The sequence below is a fragment of the Rhinopithecus roxellana genome, chromosome 15, assembly GCF_007565055.1.
Source record: "Rhinopithecus roxellana isolate Shanxi Qingling chromosome 15, ASM756505v1, whole genome shotgun sequence".
Taxonomy (NCBI): domain Eukaryota; kingdom Metazoa; phylum Chordata; class Mammalia; order Primates; family Cercopithecidae; genus Rhinopithecus; species Rhinopithecus roxellana.
The window spans coordinates 57836705-57859984 of record NC_044563.1 but is presented as its reverse complement, the minus strand read 5'-3'; the positions used below and the strand labels follow the sequence as shown (position 1 = coordinate 57859984).

The 23280-nt window shown below is 38.6% G+C and overlaps 1 protein-coding gene across 1 annotated transcript in view; it reads right to left on the bottom strand.

Annotated features, from left to right (window-relative positions):
* Positions 1–12551: 12551 nt before the first annotated feature.
* Positions 12552–23280, bottom strand: part of PGM2L1 (phosphoglucomutase 2 like 1) — a 67999-nt gene continuing 57270 nt past the window's right edge. Inside the window, exons 13-14 of the mRNA XM_010366824.2 lie at positions 20670–20803; positions 12552–18972 (exon numbers count right to left, since the gene is read on the bottom strand). Coding sequence (XP_010365126.2) covers positions 18870–18972; positions 20670–20803 — 237 coding nt within the window. The 3' untranslated portion in view covers positions 12552–18869. The remainder of the gene's footprint in view (positions 18973–20669; positions 20804–23280) is intronic.

Here is a 23280-nt window from a genome sequence, read left to right as displayed (position 1 = left end):
CTCCCTCACGGCAACCACTAATCTACTTCCCATGTACGTGGATTTTTTTTATTCTTGGCATTTCATATAAATGGCTTTGTGTGGTTTTTTAATACTATTGTAAATGAAATTTTTTCTTAATTTTATTTTCAGATTGTTCATTGTAACTGTATGGAAGTACAATTGATTTTTGTATATTGAGCTTAAATCTTGTAACCTTTTAAACTCATTTAATGTGTCTATAGTGTGTTTTGTGGATTCCTTATGATTTTACATATAGACAATCATAACATCAGAAAATAGATTACTTCTTCCATTCCAATCTGGATGCTTTTTATTTATTTAGCTAAAATGACTTGGCTAGAATCTCCAGTATAACATTGAATAGAAATGGTAAGAGAAGGCATTTTGGTCTTATTTCAGATCTTAGGGGAAAAGCTTTCAGTCTTCTGCCATTAAGTATGATGTTAGCTGAAGATTTTTTGTTAATACCCTAATCAGGTTGAGGAAGTTCCCTTCTGTTCTTAGTTTGTTGAATGCTTTTAATCTGTAGAATGCATTTTCTACCTTTGCTGAGGTGATCATGTGGTTTTCACCCCTTATTTTCTTAACATGGTGTGTTATATTGATTGATTCTTGTATGTTGAACCAACCTTGCATTCCTGGGATAAATCTCACTTGCCATGATGCTGGATTTGGTTTGTTCGTATTTTGTTGAGGATTTTTGTATCTATATTAACAAGAGATGTTGGTCTGTGGTTTTCTTTTTATCTGATATCTTTGTCTGTTTTGGTCTCATAGAATGAGTGGGAAAGTGTTCTCTCCTTTTCTATATTTTTATGTGTGAATTTGTATAGGATTGGAATAAGTTTTTCTTTAAACATTTGGAAAAATACACCATGAAAGTCATTTAAGTCTGGGCTTTTTTTTTTTTTTTTTTTCCTGTGGGATATTTTTTGATTGCGGAGTCAATATCTTTAGAAATTCTTTTAGAGCAAGTCCCCTGGCAAAGAATTCTCTTAATTTTCTTTCATCTAAGAATGCAGCTATTTTACTCTTATCCTGAAGTATATTTTCACTGAATGTAGAATTCTGAGTTGACCTTTACTTTTTCTTTTTTCCTTCCTTCCTTCCTTCCTTCCTTCCTTCCTTCCTTCCTTCCTTCCTTCCTTCTCTCCCTCCTTCCTTCTCTCTCTTTGTCTCTCTCTTTCTCTCTTTCTTTCTTTTCTTTCTACAAGGTCTCACTCTGTTGCCCAGGCTAGAGTGCAGTAGTGGTGCAATCATGGCCCACTGCAGCCTTGATCTCCTGGGCTCTGGCAAAGCTTCCTGAGTAGCTAGACCCACAGGCACATGCTACCACACACAGATAATTTTCTTTTTTTGTAGACACAGGGTCTTACTATGTTGTCCAGACTGGTCTTGGACTCCTGGGCTCAAGCAATCCTCCCGCCTTGGCTTCCTAAAATGTTGAGATTACAGGCATGAGCCACCATGCTCATTTTCTAAAAATCTTTTTCTCATATTCGGATTAGATAATTTCTATGGGTCTATTTTCAAGTTCACCCAAGTTTTCTCTTTCCCATGTTATCTGTATTCCGCCATTAAGTCCATCAGTGAATTTTTTATTTTGGCTATTATACTTTCAGCTCTAACATTTCCATTTGGTTTCTCTTTATGTCTTCTATTTGTCTGTTGATACTTTCCATTCAAGTGTTCACCTTTACTTCTTGGAGCATTTTATAATGCCTAGCTTAAAGTCTTTAACAATTTCAACACTTATGTTCTCTCTTCATTGGCATCTGGTGGCTGTTTTTTCTCATGCAGATTGAGATTTTCTTGGTTCTTTGTATGCTGAGTAATTTTGGATTAAATACTAAACATTCTGAATATTATACATGTCTAGATCTTGTTTACATCTTATGGAGAATATTCATACTTTCATTTTAGCATGCAAGTGATCCAGCTGGATACAGGCCACAAACTGTGACCTATCTTTGTGGCTGTGGTTAAAATGTCAGTTCAGTTTTCAAAGCCTTTCAATACTATTCAGACCTCTTTCAGTTGTACATCCTCAGTGGGCAGTCTTCGATCTGGATAGTGGTTTATCCCTTTATCCCATTCCTCAGTACTCAAGTCTACCGTATGCTATTTAGTATCAGATCCATGCGTGCACAGCTCAGAGGTGAACCCAGGAATTACGGCATTGCTCTCCCAGGCTTGTCTCTCTATGATATTTGAAACTTTACAGTCCCCTGAGGCTCCCCTTTTAGGTCCTCTCACTGAAAACCTGAGGTTTCACTTACCCCATTCTGCTATGTACTTCTCATGACTGCATGTATCCAGGGCCAAGTAACAGGAAGACAGAGTCCTCAAATGCCTGCTCTGTGTATTCTGTCCAGGTTTTACAATTGCCAGGGTAGAATGTATCTGTTTCATCTTCCCCACAATCAGAACCTGCTAACTATAATATTTTGTTTTACTTCTGGATCAGAGAGGAATTGTTGAAGTCACTTTAATAGCAGTGTTCCAAGTTTAACTAAAACAAACTAAAATTTAATGAAATTATGCTACAAGTGTAAATAATTACATGATGACATTAGAATAGGTATTTTCCAAGCACTGGTAAGTTTGTGAGGGCTCAACTTACATCCCTGTTTGAAACAACTTGCTAAATAGGAAGTTTTTTTTAACCTGTATTACTCGACCATCCCTATTTCTGAATGTCAAAATAGTGAAAAATGTATATTAGCTTTGAGGAAATGTTAGTATAATAAGGCTTTTGAGTATTAAAATGGAAAAAAATTGACAGAAAAGAGTTGAGGAAAAGATCAAGATTTTCAAAGAATTATCAGAGAAAGAGAAGGGCTTCCCTGGAAATAACAACCATCCTCAGCTTCAGCTTGTGCCACTCTCCTCTGCTCGCTCCACTCCAGCCATGCTGGCCTTTTGTCTTTTCATTTCTTGCTCTTGGCAAGCTCTTTTCTGATTCATGTGGAATTTCTGACAGACTAAATCCTACTCATCCTTTGAGTCATTTCCTCAGGGACATTTTATTTGTCTGCAGACTAGGTTCAAGTCTTCATATTATTCAAAACACACCCAGTATTTTCCCTTGGTAGCATATATGACAATTACAATTTTTTATTTGGGCCAGGCACAGTGGCTCACGCCTGTAAACCCAGCACTTTGGGAAGCTGAGGCAGGAGGATCGCTTGAAGCCAGGAGTTCGAGACCAGCCTGGGCAACAGTGAGAGCCTGTCTCCACACAAAAGTTAAAAATAATCTGGTTGTGGAGATGTGTGAATGCAGTCCCAGCTAGGAGGCTGAGGTGGGAGGACTGCTTGAGCCCAGGAGGTTGAGGCTACAGTGAGCCAGAATTGCACAACTGCACTCTAGTCTGGGTGACAGAGTGAGAGCTTGTCTCAGAATAATAATGATGATAATAATAATAACTATTATTATTACTTCTTATTTGTATAATTAATGGCTATCTGCTATACTAGATCATATACTTCATATAAGTGAGATGGTTCCTAGCTGAGTGCCTGGCAATTGCAGGTACTTGTTTAAAAGTATAGAATAGGTTAGGTATGGAGGCTCATGCCTGTAATCCCAACACACTGGGAGGCCCAGGAGTTCAAGACCAGCCTGGGTAACATAGACAAAAATACAAATATTAGCCAGGAGAGGTGGTGCATGCCTGTGGTGTGGGCTACTTGGGAGGCTGAGGAGAGAGGATCTTTTGGGCTTGGGGAAGTTGGGAGATCAAGGCTACAGTGAGTCATGACTGTGCCACTGCACTCCAGCCTGGGCAAGATAGCAAGACTCTGTCTCAAGAAAATAATTGTTTTTTTTTTTTTTAGATGGAGCCTTGGAGTGCAGTAGTGTGATCTCAGCTCACTGCAACCTTGGCCTGCCAGGTTCAAGCAATTCTCCTGCCTCAGCCTCCCAAGTAGCTGGGACTACAGGTGCCTGCCACCATGCCTGGATAATTTTTTTTTTATTTTTTAATAGAGGCAGGGTTTCACTGTGTTACCCAGGCTGGTTTTGAACTCCTGAGCTCAGGCAATCCACCCACCTCAGCCTCCCAAAGTGTTAGGATTACAGGCATGAGCCACCGCGCCCAGCCAAGAAAATAAAAATAAAAATAAGAGAATAGACAAATAGAGTAGAAAGAGCATTCAAAACAATCCTGTTAATCTCTTTACCAAGTGTCCCTAGTGCCAGTCCTCTTCCAAATCTTTTGAATTGCCTGTCCTCACAATAAGTCTATGAAGTATGTATTGTCCTGCATTTTACAGTTGAGAAAACCAGCTTATGGAAATGAAGTGACTCAGCTGCAAGATGGTAAACCCAGGGTCCCCAGCTCTCAGTTGAGTGCTCTTTCCATTGCATCATTACTTCACGTTGCTCATTATCAGTTCCTGGGTTAGCCTCCCTTTTACGTGAAATATTTTACTCCCTGGAACATTTCCAGGGACTCACATCACCTCAGTTTTTCCTTTATATTATGAAAGGATGAAACCAATAGATCAATGTTTCTCAGTGTGGCCCACAGCCTATTTGCATCAGAATTATTCAGGTAAATGTGGCTGTTCTTATGAAAAATTCAGATTCCAAGGTCCACCCAGATTCATTGAATTGGACTGTAAGAGGGTGAAGGACAGGCAAACTCCAGGAAATCTGCATTTTTAACAGGCTCTTGAGGTGATTCTTACACACATCCGAGTTGAGAACACTTCATTAGGTGATCTTCAAAGTTCCTTTCCGCTTTGACAGTCTTTGCTTCTAAGACATTAAGTTTGGGGGGCATGTCTTTGCATCTCTATCATCTTTTACAAAGCCTGGAACTCAATATATTTTTAGTGAACAAATACATTTGTATTCGAAAGACCCAGATTCAAGTTGCTGCTTAGGTAGGTACCAGTTGTGATTCCCTGGGAAAATTACTTAATGTTCTAGAAATATCATTTTTAAGATGGAAATAATAACAGTCTCTATTCTGGCTGCCAACAGCTGATGTGGAAGATAAATTAAATCATGTTTGTGAAAGCTGTTACGGTGGTTCCAAGTTGAAGAATCACTACAGGCATAAAGTGGGCACCAGCAGGGGTTACTAAGTCCTTCAGACTCACAGGTGGCTCACATACAGCTCTCTCCAGTGGAGTGAATGGGGAGCTTATGAAAACACAAAAGAAAACCAATCCCACCTTTGAAAAATCACATTTCCATTCAAAGTAGGTAGGGTCTTTCCATGGAAATAACATGATTTTTTAAGAGAGACTCCGAGGCATTGCCACAGTGACCCCTAGTGGAACTTACAAGCCAACTCAAATCCACCACCCTAGTCCTACATTTGCTGTTGGCTTAGCAGAGTGATCGATTTATTAATTCAATATATCTGTTCTTCACATAGGCTAGGACATTTTTGTGAAGCTTCTCTTTGTCCTCAGAGCCTAGCATTCATCCATCCATTCAACTATTACTGAGCATCCTGGGTGCCAGCTGCTGTGCTTGGCCCCAGAGGGATACAGCAGTGGAGTCAGTCGGGATCCTCACCCTCAGAGCCAGGTGGGGACAAGTTAAGAGTGAAGACAGAGAAGCAAACAGCCAATAACAAGAGTGACACATGCTCCGAAAGAGGAAGTTCATGGAACTATGGAAGCCACTTTCTTTGGCAAAATCTCAATGATCTGTTTTGAGAATAAGCATAGCACATTGAGGGATGAATGGCAAAAACGAGGCATGAAGTGTAAACAGGAGCCAGATGGCGAAGGGCCTACTCTATAAATCAATTTAGATTTTATTCTAAGGTCAATGGGAAACACCTGAATAGTTTTAAGCACAGGAATCATTCGATTTTTGTTTTTTAGGATCATGCTGGCTTCAGTAGGTAGAGCTGATGGAAGGAGGTAAGACAGGAAGCAACTGCATAGTCCAGGTAAGAAGTGAATATTAGGTTGGGAGGGGCATACAGGGAGTTTAAAATATATTGATGAAATGGCATTTCTTTCCCTGGGTGGTAGGTACAAAGGCACCCTATTCTTTACGTCTTACATTTATACTGCATAAATTATGTAGTATGTGTGAAATCGCTCATTTAAAAACATATAGAACTCACAGGGGGAAAAAACTATATATTTTTGATATGTACATATGTCACATAAAGATAAAATTTGGAAGGGAAGGATGGCCTCCCACTTTGTGATGAGGGTAGCCTCTGAGGAGGTATGGCAAATTGTAAAAATAGCCATGATCCTTATTTCTCTCCGTATCCACACCCTTTGCTATATGACTTTGTATCTCCTGCTTGAACCTGGGAAGTTCTTATTATTTTCTTTTGCCAATAAATTGCAACAGAGGGAACAGTGCATCAATTCTGAGCCTAGATGTCCAGAGGCCTTGCATGCTTTGGCTGTCTCTTTTGGGGCTCTGCCCAGGCACCCAGCGAATACCCTGGGCTAGCCTGTTGGAATGTGAGAGATCGTGTGCAGCAGTACTTAGCCAACCCAGCCGCGGCCATCGGAAATAAACCAGCACCCAGTCAACTTGGCAGCTGACCACCAACAGATAGGCGGACTCCCTTAAGACCAGAAGAAATACCCAGCTGACCTCGGTCAAAACTGCTAACCCACACAACAGTGAGATATATAAATAGCTGCTGTTTTAAGCCACTAAGTGTTGGGGTAATTTGTTTTGCAGCAAAAGTCGACTGCTACAGAAATTGGTGTCTGAAAGTGAGATGTTAGGCCTTTAACAAAACCCTAAAATTTGTGACATTGGCTTTGAAACTGGGAGTGGCTGGAAACTGGGAAAATGGCAAGCAAACATAGTGAGTCTGGGGAAATGATGGGAAATTATTACTAGAGGCTGGAAAAACAGTAATCTGTGTTTCATAGTGGCACTTTATAAAGACCGCTGCAAGAATTAAAGTGATGTCTAGTTGACCTCTAGACAAAAAATACTTCTTGGAAACTTAAGAGTGAGATCCCACAGAAGCCCAATTCAGAAATACCAGTAATAAAATCTAGAGAGATGTCACAAAACAATTGTGTCATTTGGAGTATGGAATAGACTATTATCAGATACATAGAAAGCCCACTAAATTTTAAATGAGTTGTATGTGTGAAGTACCACCAGCCTGGATTAAAGGGGACTGAAATTATTCAAACTACCAATTATTCAGCTACCAACATGGGCCATATCTTCAAAAGTAGCCAAGGAAGGTGACAGACAAGGAATATGTTCCAGAGGGTACAGTCAAGAGCCACAGAGATCAGTGGGGCAGGAACCCCCCTCCCAGGGAGTAGACTCTAGACCTGAGCAAGAAATACACCCTCTCCTGGGAGAGACTTGTAAACCTTTGCCAAGTTAGAGTTCAGAATTGCTATGTTTAAGGGTGACTATGTGTCTCTCATTCTTCCCTTTTTAATTTTGCTTTGTTTTTCTTTTTTGAGACAGAGTGTTGCTCTGTTGCCCAGGCTGGAGTGCAGTGGTGCGACCTCAGCCCACTGCAACCTCCCCCTCCCAGGCTCAAGTGGTTCTCCTGCCTCAGCCACCCGAGTAGCTGGGACTACAGGTGTGTTGCCCCATGCCTGGCTAATTTTTGTATTTTTAGTAGGTTGGTCTTGAACTCCTGGCCTCAAGTGATCTGCCTGCTTCAGCCTCCCAAAGTGCTGGGATTACAGGCATGAGCCACCATGCCCAGCGTTCTTCCCTTTTTTAAATGGAAGTTTCTATTGAGGATATCCTGCCTCTGTCTCAATGTACAGTAGGTATGTGGGAGGCAAATAACTTATCTTTAATTCATCGGTGTCAGGATCAGGAAGAACAACATCCATAATGTCGCATACAAACCTGATGTGGACCACAAGATCCTAGTCTCCAAGCCTGATGACATAATTGCAAGAGGTGTTTAGGGGTCTTGGAATGGTGGTAAGCATATTTTTCCTGTGGGAGGAATGTGAATAATTACGATCAGAGAGTAAACTGTGGTAGATTACAAAATTGGCCACAATCTTTCCATCCTCCCTGAATTCATACTCTTTGAGTTGTGACTTTGCAGCATCCCCCATCAAGAGGTGGAGGGAGACTATTTCTTCTCCCTTTACACCTGAACTGACCTCATGACATTTTTGGCCAATGGAATGCAGCAGAGAGAAGGTACAAATTATCTGTCTAAGTCCCAACATGCATCACACATCTCAGCTCTTTCTTTTGAAGTCCTGTCCCACTACTCATATGAAATGACCTGAGCTAGCCTGCTGGAGGACAAGAGATCACGTAGAATAGAGATGAGCCACCCCAGCGGAAGTTATTCCACATTACCCAGCAACCAGCCAATTTAGCATCTGACTTCAGACCCCCGAATAAACTCAGCCAAGACCAGGTGAACAACTCACCTGGGCTTAGCACAAATTGTTGATGCAGAATTGTGAGCTATATAAATACTCGCTATTTTAAACCACTAAGTCTTTGGGGATAGTTTGTTATTTGGCAAAAGCTAACCAATTAAAACAGATTGAACCAATATAAGAGTCAAAGCACAAAATTGGATAGAGAAGTACTAAAAAGGAAAGGGAAATATGTGGGACAAATGAGAAAGTGCTGACCTTTGTGGTTCTAGGTGGTGGGTACATAGGTGTTTGTTGTATCCTTCCCTCTAATTTTCTTTATTTGAAGTTTTTATAATTAAAAAAACTAGATTAAATTATAATTTTAAAGTAAAAAGAATACATGTTGGAGTTCCAAAATGCTAAGGCTCCATCTCCTGTCCGCACCCTCATTAGTTGATCATACTCATTTCCACAGCTTTTCTTTTTTTTTTTTTGAGACAGTCTTGCTCTTTTACCCAGTCAGGAGTGCAGTGGTGCGATCTCGGCTCACTGCAAGCTCCACCTCCTGGGTTCACGCCATTCTCCTGCCTCAGCCTCTCGAGTAGCTGGGACTACAGGTGCCCGCCACCACGCCGGGCTAATTTTTTGTATTTTTTAGTAGAGACAAGGTTTTACCATGTTAGCCAGGATGGTCTCAATCTCCTGACCTCGTGATCCACCCACCTCAGCCTCCCAAAGTGGTGGGATTACAGGTGTGAGCCACTGCACCCAGCCATTTCCACAGCTTTAAATACTTTGGTATGTTGATAACTTCCAAATTTGTATCTCTAGCTCAGACCTCTCTTCTGAGCTCCAGACTCATATTTCCAGTTGCCTACTTGATACTTACACTTGGATGTCTCTCACGTGTCTCAAACATGACTTGTTTAAAATTGATCATTTAATCTTTCCCTTTGTTGCAGCCAGTCCCCAAGATAGCCACCAGTGATCCCTGCCTCTGGGTACTCACACCTTTGTCCCTTTCACACTGTAGCAGGATTGCAGGATTGATATATGTTACCATAAAATTATACAGAAATGACAGTTTGTGACTTCCAAGGCTAGGTCATAAAAGATACTGTGGCCTGTACCTTTCTCTTCGGAGAAACTCACTCTGGAGGATGCCAGCTCCCCTGTCACAGAGACACTCAAGCAACCCTACAGAGAGGCCCATGTGGTAAGGAACCGAGGCCTCTTGCCAACAGCCATGTAAGTGGGCCATCTGCCCACTTTGGCTTTCCTTATTTAGCTCAGGTTAGCCGAAGCCTGGCTGGAAGCCATTCAACAAGTCACAAGCATGACTGCTTCCCAGGTTTCACTCAGATAGCCCCTCTGCCTGGAGTTGAATTTACATATATGCCATGGGCCCCTCCCCATACCTTTGCTTATCACAGCCTACATGCCTTTAAAAACCCAGTTCAAATTCCACTTTCTTTTTTTTCCCTCTTTTTTTTTTTTTTTTTTTGTCGAGGACTCACGATATTGCTTGGCTTGGTGCTAGGTGCTGGGTGCTGGGGGTACTGCACCGAGTCAGCTGATTCCAGCCCTCAAGGGGCCCACAATCCACGGAGGGAGTCCAATCACTTCAGTCTGGTGTGGGAAGTGCTGCAACAGAGGTGCAAATGGAGAGGGAAAGGCGGGGCCCTGCCAGCTTGGTTAGGGCCACAGGCAGGAAAGGCTTTTTGGAACAGGTGGTGCTAGAGTCGAGAGTAAAAGGAAGACCAGTCTCTGGCAAAGTGAAGAGAAGTCCAGCAGTGTTGCTGGCTGAGGCCCCTCCATCCCATCTGTTGTGCTGCCTCTCATGTCAGGTAGAAATCATACCTTTCTCTCCTCTGGACTGATACCAGCATTCCATGGGTATTAATTTCTGGACTTGGGTTTTTGAAAACAAACTGCCCATAGGTGATCAGGAAGGGGAGGGGGACCCAAAACTGGTTATATTATGAACAGCAGCTGAATTATGCATATTTAGACTGGGAGGTAGGGGACTGAGTGAAAAGGAAATGGACTGTTTTTATAACACAGAGTTTCTAAGTGCAAAATATAGAAGCTACAGAAGGCAGAGGTCAGCTGAACACAAGAAAGAGCTCTCTACTGGCCTGTATTTAAAAGAGAGTGAACTTGTTTTGGCCCATTGTCCCTGGAGAGGTTCAAACATGTATCCCCATTGGAGGTCACATCATAGAAAATGGTGACAGTTAGGTAAGACACCCTTTAAACTCCTTTCCAGTGGAAATTCTGTCGCCCCACCATCATCCCTCAATGACTCCTGTCAGCTGCTGACTGAAGTCCAAGCCCCACGGGGCAGCACACGGAGCACTCCACCTCTCCACTCACATCCCTACTCACACCTACTCTCAAACTCCAAGAACAACACCAAACCACTTGTGCTCTGCACACGTATGCCATGTTCAGTGTTTAAAATATCCTCCCCTCTCCCTTTGCTTAGTGTTTATTCTCCAACACTCAGCACTGGCACTGTAGTGGATGTTTGTCACTTTTTGTTTGCACTATTATTTCCAATTTGGCAAATTAACTCCCCAACTATGTCTCAGTGGAAAGGTAAGTAGTGTCCTGCCTCTTACTAGCACTCAGGAGGAAGCTGAGGGAGTCAGATCCTTCTTTTACAGCCTCCAGTTGCAGCTAGGAGGCAGGCAATGACAAAAATCCAGTCAATTGGGCCTTCTCTCAAGTTACTTTGAATCCAAAGTCATAAGAAATAGATAAAGGTGATTCATCTGGTGGTGTGAAGGCAGTGGCATGGTATCCTTGACAGGCTGTTTAGACAGGAACATGGTTGTATCTTTTTTCCTACTTTTTAGCCTTCTGGAGTGCCCTTGTTTCTTGTTTCCAGGCTAATAAATATGTATTAAATGAATGAATGAAGCAGAGGGATAAAGGTCAAAGACAATCTAAAGCAAATTATGTGCAAGGTTGGACCACTTAATGATCAGAAATGGAATTAAAGAGAGGGAAATAAAAATAAACAGGAGAATGGTCACAGCACTAACAGAAATGAAGGGAAGTGTTGGTTTAGGGAAGATAGAGAGGAAGGATAGCAAATACCAAATTTTTATTATAATCCCCCTCCAAAACATTTCCATTTATATACATACCAACTCTTCTCCTTTGGTGAGAACAAAAACAAAACCCTATTATTTTAGGTTGTGTTAGCTGCTTGGTCTCTTTATGTGGGTCTCAAGTCAATGGCCTTGCCCTTTACTTCAGAGACTGTTAAATTTAAAGAACTCATCAAATAGCACATACCCAGTGGCAGGAGAAATCGAAGATGATTTGGAAGTTTCAAACCAGGGAGTTATATGGCCTCTCAGGAAAAGCAGCAAGAAAATGTGGAGCTTGAGATTTCAGCGGGTATGTTGTGAGTAGAGATGACCCGACAGCAGCAACACGTCTCTAAACCAGGTGGTATCGCCACTGCATATATTTCTTATGCAACTCTGCACATATGTAGAATCAAGGATTTAGTGTTTTTCTTCTGCAAGAAGAAACATGAGATAGGTTCATTCATTTGACAAACATTTATTGGGTATCTACTGATGGCCATACACTGTTTCAGGCAGTGGTAAAGTAGTGAAAAAGCTATGCTCATGAAGACAGATAATACGACTACTTAAATTGATTTGTTCACTTGTTTATACGCTATAAAGAATAAACTAGGGAAAGTGGTTAAGGACGGGGTCAGCATGGTTCTCAGAATATTCCATTTAGAAGCTGATAAAAGGACCTTGTAGAACATTCCTTTCAGTCATCTTCCCTTTGAGCCAGATCTGGGAAAGGCAGGCAACAAAGACCAGGCCCACAGATTCATAAGAACCTTTGGAAACTCAGTCCTCCACCATTACTGAAGCATAGATCTACAGTTATTACTGTGAGAGATTTCCAAACTTTAAACTTTTCTCTTATTATAGTAGCTGGCGCTAACATGGGCAAACCAATTAGATCAGCTGAAGGAGAGAAAAAGGAAAGAAAAACAAGAACTTTAATGTTAAGTTTTCACATCTGGGACTTCTGATAAACCAATCAAGAAATATTTCCTGAGTACTAAGCCAGAATATTCATTTAGATGCAAAGTAGATTCTAGGGTATGTGATGTGTGTATTTCAAGAATATTTCCTGTTTAGATAGCAAGCTTTATGAACTACACAGTATCTCAAATAAAAATTACACAGAAAGTCATGCCTATGAAGAGACCTGTTTATTACTGATAACACTTCATTTGGCTAAAACCACAAGAAATCCACACACAAATACATAAAGTGCAAATTCTCACAGGCAGTACTTACAACACACCCTGGTGTTTTTGTAGGGAAAAATAAGATGTTGACAGAAACTGTTAAAACAAGGGCACATTTTTGAACTACTGCTACATACTTTAGTCAGAAAAATAATTCATTCTTAACTGCATATATTTTATCTGGCATATTCAATGAGGCATACAAAGAGTTTATTCTAGCCTAGAACAACAAGGCCTCACCATACATAGAAGCAGACTCTTGCTTCAGTGGTTCTTGTAAGATACACGATGAATCATAACAATGGACAAAAACATACCAAATAGGATCAAATTAGTTGTGACTCACTTGGAAGGTAGTGCTACTAGGCTCAAAATGACACTTAGACTAGTGATATTAAGTCTACATAGACACCATTTCTTTACCTTCCTGGCTAACACCTTGCTTTGAGTGTAAAATACCAGGCATTATATATAATTTCCACAGAGAGATATGCTTTGCTCTCTCCAAAGAAACTGAGTATTTAAGGGGATGTCTGCTTAATAAACATTATATTATAAAGTTCAGTAATGGAACTTCATTCAAAAAACTGAACTAGAAAATTCATTTTTTGATTGTTCTTTAAACTATTTGCTACTTTTAAAAAATCCCTTAATTCCTAATTATCAGCAATTAAACACTCTATAACAGGTACTGAACTAGGTGGTGTGGATATGAAAAATAATAAACCACTATTTCTACTCTTGGGGCTGAGCATCAGGTGGTCCTTCTTAGTCAAGGAATGCCAATAGTAACAAAACTGTTTCAGGTCAGTTTAGTTTGGTGTTAATCCTTCTGAAGGTCAGATTCTAAGGGCAGGAAATAGTCTAGATATGTTCTATGTTTATATATCTTTTTTTTTTTTTGAGATTGAGTTTCACTCTTGTTGCCCAGGCTGGAGAGCAATGGCACCATCTCTGCTCACCACAACCTCCACCTCCTGGGTTCAAGCGATTCTCCTGCCTCAGCCTCCTGAGTGGCTGGGATTACAGGCATGTGTCACTACACCCAGCTAATTTTGTATTTTTATTGGAGATGGGGTTTCTCCATGTTGGTCAGGCTGGAATGAAACTCCCAATCTCAGATGATACGCCTGCCTCGGCCTCCCAAAGTGCTGGGATTACAGGCGTGAGCCATCGAGCCCAGCCTATGTTTAGATATCTTGCACTACAGCCAGTGTGTGTACCTCAAGGATATGCAGCCATTGGGGGTGAGGGCATTGGGGGAGAAAACTGACCAGCCACGTGATGAACATGGTGCTCCTTTGTGGCAGCATAAGTTTCAGTAAAGATTAAATATATCATTTTTATATTAAAAGTTTTATTATAGAGAATGCAAAATTCACTTACATTTTAAAGACAGAACACACTTCATATCAGTGGTAGGCTGCTTCTGATTTTGCTCTCAGAACCCCTTCCCCCTCCATCATGCCCCTCTGCTTTAGGGTTACATTGGTGGAAAAATTTGAGCAGCAAACTCTAGGTATGTCACTTTGTCCCTATTTGGTCACTCTACACATTCTTATAGGTTCTCTTTTGTAAGTACATAGTCTTGAGTAAACAGAGGAAAGATGGCCTAATGAATGTATAGTATGGTGAATACTTGAAGGTAACCAATAGTCAACACTAACTTTGTTTCCAACTAGAATTAAAGTCATGCTGTGCAAGGAGTCAGACAATGAGCAATTCGCATCTTACTATTTATACTTCTGTGGCTTAGGGTAAGATGCTCTGAGGGACAAATGTGAATAAGATTTCCTCAGATCTTGTGCTTTGGCTCTCGAAGTACAAGGAAACCTGAAATAGAATGTTAGGTCAATTGCCCATTCATTTTGGTTAGTACAACTCTTTCCTCCTCAGTTTCTAAAGCAATCTCAGACAACAAGTGAATTGTAAAAGGCCGTAATAAATTAACAGCAGTATCAAGACAGACCAAAACAGGTTATGAAATAGATTGAAAATTACTTCCCACAATAAGTATTAAATATAATGACAAAATTAACAAAATAACCAAAAGTCCATAGACAAATGTAGTTTATGACTAAGTTTAAAGCATTCTGAATGAATACAGTTGAGATTTCTTATCAGTGAGGTAACAGGGCAACAGTCCTTTACAGTAACAAAATGTGCAAGGGTGCCTAGGAAAAGAGGGAGGTAGAGAGAAAAAGGTATAAAACTAAATGTATCCAAGTAGAGTTTGGATTTTTCAAGCATCACAAATATCAATGGAAAATGTGAAAAAAAAAATACTGATAGCAGCAGTTCATAGAACAATTTATCCATTAAACTCCAGCTAATAACCCTGTTGCATCAATTCCAGAAGCAACTTGCTTAAGAAATGGGAGGTCTATTTCCCACAGAAAGACATTCCAAAGTATCCACTCTCTCAGAATCTCTCCATCTTCCAAAGTTTCTACATCCAAATAACAACATATATATTCAAAACAAAAAACTCAAATAACCTAAGCCACTATACATTCTTCAAGATGAACAACATTTTGTTCAAGTCTTACTTAATTTGCCAGGTAAAATTAAAAATAACAGTGAAGCAGGTAAATTGTTCATTGCACTTATGCATCAGTTACTCAAAACACACAAAAATTGTTTCGTGAGCTATATTCTTCTAGATATGGAGTGAAACCCAAATGTTATTTTTAGTGCCCTTTATGACATTTTTGTTCCAACCTGAGTTTTTTAAAAAATGTGCTGGAAAGAAGGACCCTTAAAAACTCATCTGTATATCTCTTAATTTTTAAAATTTGTATTCCCTTAAAAATAAAAAAAAAAAAGATTTTGAATAGAAGATATTATGAAGATTCCTCCTCAAGAAGGTCCTACATCTTAAACTTTCCATGCTGTCTTTAAAAATAAGATCCTCATTCCCTCTGGTTCTGTCTTCACTAGAGATGGAGAACATTATGGCATAGTATTTCTTTCTTTGAACCCTTCAATAAAAGACTCAATAAAAATTTATTAGCAAACTTAGCAAACTATCTCAACAGCTTTCTCCTCTCCAGAGTCAATCTTTATTCCTTGAACTTTTTCTCAGAAGTCTTATTTTCTAATCTACATCTTCTTTCTTTTTATTTCTGCTCTATCTCTTCCTGAGTTCTCACATGATTCTGATACAACATCCTAGCAGGAACTGAATCCGTAAAATGGATACTTTTTCTCACCTCCTAAACCTTGGCCTCATTTTAGTGATCACAATAAAGGAAAATGGTAGGTGCATATTCATCATAACAACAAATAAACACAAGTAAACAGGTGGGACACAGTTTACGCCCTACTGTTATGGTGTTACATTTGCCCTTCATAAGAAGCATTTCCTGTGTCTCTTTATATTGTTTGCTTATTTCTACTGTTTATTTTCAATGTATGCTTTGATCTTGACCTACTAATTCTCTCCTTTTCTACAAAGTTCTAGAAAATTCCAGTTTTGACTTTCATGTTCAACGAGAATGCAATCATTTTCACAATATTGTTCAAAAAGAAAAAGACAAACAATGTAGTGCCTGAGGCTGAGCCCTCCTAGCCAGCACTTCTGTCTCTCTTGGAAAGCTTGGGCTATCACTGAATTTATCCTGTTAGGCAAATGTGCACCTACAACGTCAAGTTTATAAGTGTCATGCTCAGACAGACTCATGACAGGCTAGAATAAAATAATTCCCTCAATCGATACACTTGAAGAACATTTGTAAAATTTTGTTAACTTGAGATAAGAACACTTCAATAACTTTTCACCTTAAGATGACTTAAATGCTGCATTATATTAAAGCACTCAAATAAAACTGTTTTCTTCATAATAGAATGACAGTCATGACATGGCTTTAGTAACTATGAATGAGCCATTGATTCATTTTAGCTTTGTTTTTGTTTATCAGTCACTGAAACACAGAACTAAACCAAATATACATGTTTTTCATATATACAACATTATACCACTTTGCAGAATATATGCCATTCCCTAAATTGCAATCTACATTCTTAAAAGCATATCAAACAAAAGATGTTTTACACATTTTAAAAATAAAACAAAAATTCTACACATTTCTTCTCCAGTGCAAAGCCTTTGAGAACAAACTCATTGAGAAAAATGGTGCTCTACATTTAATTAGCTGTCTATTATCTACAGTCATACAGTCATACAAGATCCAATGATAAGAAAGTAAGGAAGGAACAAATTAACAATAGTGGCAATACAATAATTGGACAATTAGGTTTGGATTATACATGCTCAACCAAATGTTAGCTGATAGCTGCAACAAACTAAACCATGATTTAATGAACGTTCTAATCAGTTCAAACTTTGTATTATTATTTTATATGAAATAAGTTCTCTAATTCCAGTGCTATCTCCTATAAGCAATTTGTTTAGGTCTTGTTATTGTTATCTCCTAAGTATACTCCATGTGTATTCTGAGAAGTATGTAGGACAAGATACATTTTAAGAAGATTAAACAGCATTTCTTTTTCTCTCTCTCTTTTTAATTAATTATTTGAGATAAGGTCTGTGTCACCCAGGCTTCAGTGCAGCAGTGCCATCATAGCTTTCTGTAACTTAAACTCCTGGCCTCAAGCAATCCTCCTGCCTCAGCCTCCCAAAGCGCTGGTATTACAGGTGCGAGCCACCATGCCCAGCTTAAACAGCATTTCTCTATTAAACCTTTTCAGAAGACTGCATGATCAGCCAAAAGCGACCTTTTTTTTTTTTAGATGGAGTCTCCCTCCGTTGCCCAGGCTGGAGTGCAGTGGCACGATTTTGGCTCACTGCAATCTCAGCCTCCCAGGTTCAATCAATTCTCCTGCCTCAGCCTCCCGAGTAGCTGGGACTACAGGCACCCACCACCACACCCGGCTAAGTTTTGTATTTTTAGTAGTGATGGGGTTTCACCATATTGGCCAGGCTGGTCTCAAATTCCTGACCTTGTGATCCACCTGCCTCAGCCTCCCAAAGTACTGGGATTACAGGCGTGAGCCACCACACCCAGCCCAAAAGTGACTTTTTGAAAAAAAATATTTTCTACACTAAAAAAAGATAAAGAATAGTCATGCAATCAGAAATTCTACAGAAGTCAGCAAGATGTTAGAATAAACTGGACCTCTGTTTTAAAACATGTAGTTTTAGTATTTCATAATACTTAAAATTGGATGTTTTATTTCTTAGTAAAATTAACATTACTTCATAAAATAAAAGAATAAACCTACTTACAAACATGTAATTCAAAAATCAGACTGTCAAATAAATTCGGAGCTCCTTTCTCAGTTCAGATTTTTTTCTGTAATAAAAGGTTTGATAAATGACACAATTCTAATATGAAGATCCTTAACTACATTAAGCCTGCTTTTATTAAGATCTTTATGTACATTCCTAAGATTTTAAAATCAGCAAACTCATTTGATATAGAGGAAGCACCTACAGATTTTGGAAGATTTTCCTTAGCTATCTGAAAATTGACTGATTAAATTATGGTAAATGCAGGAACACTGTTTTTTTCCGTTCATACCAGACCCTGAGAAGGCACTGAGAAATTTGACAAGAACAAAGCCAATAGGAGTGTTGCCACTATTGTTTTATGTTCAGTAAACGTCAGAATTTTAAATACATACAGAAAATTTACACTGCACCAATGACACCTGAAACAGACATGCCAAAACCACACATTGTAACATCTGTTCTAAACTACAGAAATGCTAAATATCCTATTTCAAATACTCTAATTTGTAAATTAATACCTGTGATGTCACAATGACACTTTTTCATAACAATCAAGGAGAGTACGATGTTCTTGCCAATTTTATAGATTAATTTCCTTAACTAACCCTATAATTATATAACGTTTACCTGTCTTTTTTTTTTCTTTTACCATGCTATCCACATTTACAAGATACAGAACTAGGCTTAACCACACTATAATAAGAAAACTCACTTCTGAATTGTGATGTTTCTGTTAAAGGAAGAACAATACGTTACTATAATACTTTTGGTGTAATAACTTTTGTTTGAATTATGAAAAAATTTAAATGGATTCCTTCTAGACCATTTCATTTCAAACTTTTACTTTGTTTAGTCTAGCCAGTTGACCAAAAAGAAAGAAAATAAAGGAAAAAGATACTCGGCTAGATGAGCTAGAGAGAGAATGCTAACACGAGGTTCAATGTATGGAGTTCTCGGTTGCTCTGTTCCATATCCCCACACAGTGTTATGACATATTGGTGTACCCCTAAACAGAACGCCAGATCAGTCCATTCTTACTAGGCTGAAGAAAATTCTCAATTAGAGCATCAATGAGTTTCTTCAGTTCTTCCTCCAGTAAAGCAGTGTCACTGAGGAAAAGATGAAGAGTTTTGGAATTATTTATTTTCATAGGCTTAAAATTTATTTAAATTAGTTTTATTTTTTAAGAGGTCCTAATGGAGACATTAAACAATTGGTAAACAAAAGAGAAATTCACTTGGTTAAAACAAAACAAGACCAAAAAAAAATTACACACAAAGAAAACACTGCTATCACAAACTGAAGCTGAACTGCATTAATAGGAGTTCCTTAGCACATGATAAACAGAGGAGTGATGGTATATCTAAAGAATTCTCCTAGGCCAGGAGAATGAGGTTCAAATGGCTTTGAACACGAATAACAGGTGTTAGAAGAAAATGGCTTCCTGAAATACTTTGAAAAATATTCAGTACAAATGTTATGGAATGATATAACATATCTTTCAGGTAGCAGAAGGAGGTGTGACTAAAAGAATGTGATGTTTAAAAAAAAAATATGCACTTAAAAGAAGGCCCTTGAAAGTCATCACTGAGTTGTTGCCATTGCCCAGAACATTTCGAGGCAAGACTCTTTTAGCTTGCCTTTACAGTCATTTTAAAAGCTACACAACAAATCAGTTCTTATTACTTTAATAATCTTCCTTCATTTTCAACCAGATGTAGCATTACCCAATTTGGTTTACTTTAGATTCTGCTTTGAATGACTTCAGGAGCTCTTTATCCCCAAATCCATCCTCAAATGCAAATATTTGGGGAAATACACGATAGTATAGCTTGGTTGGACTCTGAAAGCAATTCTAAAAAGTCTCCTTCCCAAATCTATATTGGGCAATTACAATATTATAGGAGACAGTACTTTTAATACATTTAAGTAGCCTTTGAATATGTTTATGAAATTAACTTAGTCACAATTCATCCTCTTAAAAGGAAATGAACTAAGCAGATTATGTCAAGTCATATTAGACATAGAAAATGAATATTTGGCAATAAACATAAATTATCTGATGATAATTTCCTTATGTTAATCATGTAATAGTTAAAACTCAGAGAATTATTCCAAGAATATAAATTCACTATAATTTTAAAATTCAATTCCCAAAGGATGTAGCTACTTTAAAAAATGGTCTGGCAGTTCCTCAAAAGGTTAAACACAGAGTTACCATATGAACCAGCAGTTCACTCCTAGGTATATACCTAAGAGAAATGAAAACATACATTCACATAAAAACCTGTATGTAAATGTTCATAACAGTATTCAAAACAGCCAGAGTGCAAATAATCTGAATGTCTATCAAATGATCAATGGATTAAAAAGCATGGCATATCCATGCAATGGAATATTAGGCCATAAAAAACAAAAATTTTAAAAAAAGGAATAAATTCATGCTACAACTGAATCATAGTGGAACCTAGAAACCATTATACAAAGTAAAAGATGGCAGTCACAAAGGCCCACATATTGTTATGATTCCATTTATATGAAATGCCCAGAAGAAGCAAATCTATAGAGAAAGACAGTAGATTGGGGTTGCTGAGGGCTGTAAAGGAGGGAAATGGGAAGTGATTTCTCATGGGTCTGGGCTTTTGGGGGTGATGAAAACGTTCTAAAATTGATTATAGTGATGGATGCACAACTTTGAACATACTAAAAGCCACTGAATTGTACATTTTAAGTGGGTGAGCTGTATGGTATGTGAATTATATTTCAATAAAGCTTTTGTAGGTATATCTAAAAAATCAATTCTCACCTCTGGTCAGGTGATGCGCACATCTCTGCATAATACTTTATCTTTGGTTCTGTCCCACTTGTCCGAAGGGTAGCAACACAGCCATTTTGAAAAGTAAATGTAATCATTTGGCTGTTTTTACTCACAGGCAGCACCTATGCAAAATGGCAACAACAGCTCAATTATACTTGGGATCTTTTTCATTTCCTTTCATTTTCAAGAATTGTAAAATACAGTCCACTTACATGAGGTATCTAAAGCCGTCAAATTTATAGAAATAGAAATTAGAATGGCAGTTGCTGGGGTTTCAGTTTAGCCAGATGAGAAAGTTCTAGAGTTCTGTCGCACAACAATAAGAATATACTTGACACTACCGAACTATACACTTAAAAATGGTTAAGATGGTTAATTTTTATGTTATGTGTTTTTTTAACCACAATTGAAAATTTAAGACATATTTTAAAAGAATTGTAAAATACAAATGAAGATTACCTATATATAATAATTCATAAACATACCATTTACTGAATAGTTAAGGCATTGGGTTATATACCTCACATACACGATCTTTGGGCCTCAACAATAACCCTGCAAAGTAAGTATTACCGCCAGTTTACATACAAGGCTCAAAGAGAGTAAACAACCTGTTCAAGACAATCAGCTAAGTGGTAGAACAAGAAGCGGAAGCCAAGTTCCAAAGTCCAAACTGCCTCTATATTTGCGAAGCACTTTTGCAGTTCATCAATCATCTCCAAAGAGGAATGTATATATTCTGCATGTACTGGGGTGCAGAAAAAACTCTATTTTTTATAAAAATTAAAAAAAGAAGTGATGTTTTACTGACACCAAATACATGGATTAACACTGGTACTCTTGCTAGTCCACACATCGGTCTGTTGAGGCATCTCGACGGGACTGTGAGGGTTGTACTAGGCGAGAGGGGTTGACAGTGGTACCTTTCCTCAGCTGTCCTGAGCCATGAGTCCTGTCCTTGAGACCCCTCTCTTGGTCAGTACATTACCATATGCCAGTGACTTAACACAGAGATCATTCCTTCTTTTTCATCCACAGCCCATAAAGTAGCAAGTCCTTTCTACACTTTATTTAACTCAACTTTATCCAGTTCTCTCCATCACTGCTCCTATATTGAATTCAGGCAACCATCAAACTTCTTCTAGACTGCTGACACAGTGTACTAACTGATCTTCCTGCCTGGAAGTTTGCCCCTCAAAACCCACTCACCATACAGGTCATTCTTCTCACCTCATACTCCAGTTATAGACAACTACCTGTGGTTCTCTGAAAAAGAATATGCTTTTTCATCTCTGGACCTTGTACTTACTGTTTCCTTTGCCTGAAACACTCTCTGCTCCTCCTGCATCTGGCTAACTCCTAATCATACTTGAGAACTCAGTTTAGAACAGTTCTCTAGAAAGTTTTGCATAAGCCCCCAAAGTCTCTTCCATGACATCCTAGGCATGTCTCCCCGGTAGCACTTATCATTTTGTAAATTGCTATTTACTTGTCAGTTTCCTCACTAGACTTTTTCTTGAGTGCAGTGTCTTTGTCATTGCTATATCCCTAGTGTACTTGTGCCTGTAGCACAGAAGGATTCTGATAAATGAATATACAGATGAATATCAATCTATCTGAAACATGGAAAAGAGAGAATTCAGGAAGGCTTTGACACTTACTATGCAACCTTGGGGATAACAACATCTATGCTACCTACCTTACAAACTTGTTGTAAGAACCAGAAGAGAAGAGATGAAAAAACACCCTGAATAATGAATATCATATACTTCAATGAGAATTAAGAGGGAAAAAAGCATTATACCAAAGGCTACTTGAGCACAGCAAGTTAGAGAAATAAAAAGAAGCAAAACATGATTCTTCTCTTCCAGCAATTCACAAAGATAGAAAAATAGACACACATATACTCATACACAGGATATCAACACCAGGAACTAATACTGTTGATTGGATAAACATGCAAACATGGAATATGGGTACTATTCTACACAATAAACTACAGATTTTCCAAAATACATTATGTCCCCAGAATCTTCAGACCACATCAGAACATTACAAATGGAAATTTGGGCTAATAATCATTATAACAACAACAACAAAATGAATATAATCAGCAATCTATGGCATTTAAGTATTTGTTGAGCAGCTACTACATAGGCAGGAATGTGAAGAGGCACAAAAGTACATCAGAAAGAAACATGCCATGTACAACACAACGATGACATAAAACAGAAAGTAATAGGAGGAAGGCACACTATGTAATGAAACCTCAAGAGGAAGGTATCTAATTATGAGGCCTAGAGGTCATGTGGAACAGGTGATATTTTTCTTAAGTCTTACAATGGCTGAGGTATGGGGCTGTAGAAATTGGAAAAATGGATACACTACGGAAACAACTGGACCAAAAATGCAGAAATTTTTTTTAAAAAGTATATATGTAGGTAAGTAAGTAAGTTGTTCTATTTGGCTGGAGGTATAGGGCATAAGGTTGGAAAGGGAAGTTAAAATTAGAAAGATGTATGGCTTTGAAATTATAGGCTTTTACAGTTATTTTCAACATTATCTAGCATCATTGCCCATTTTCTCTCTTTCTTCCTCT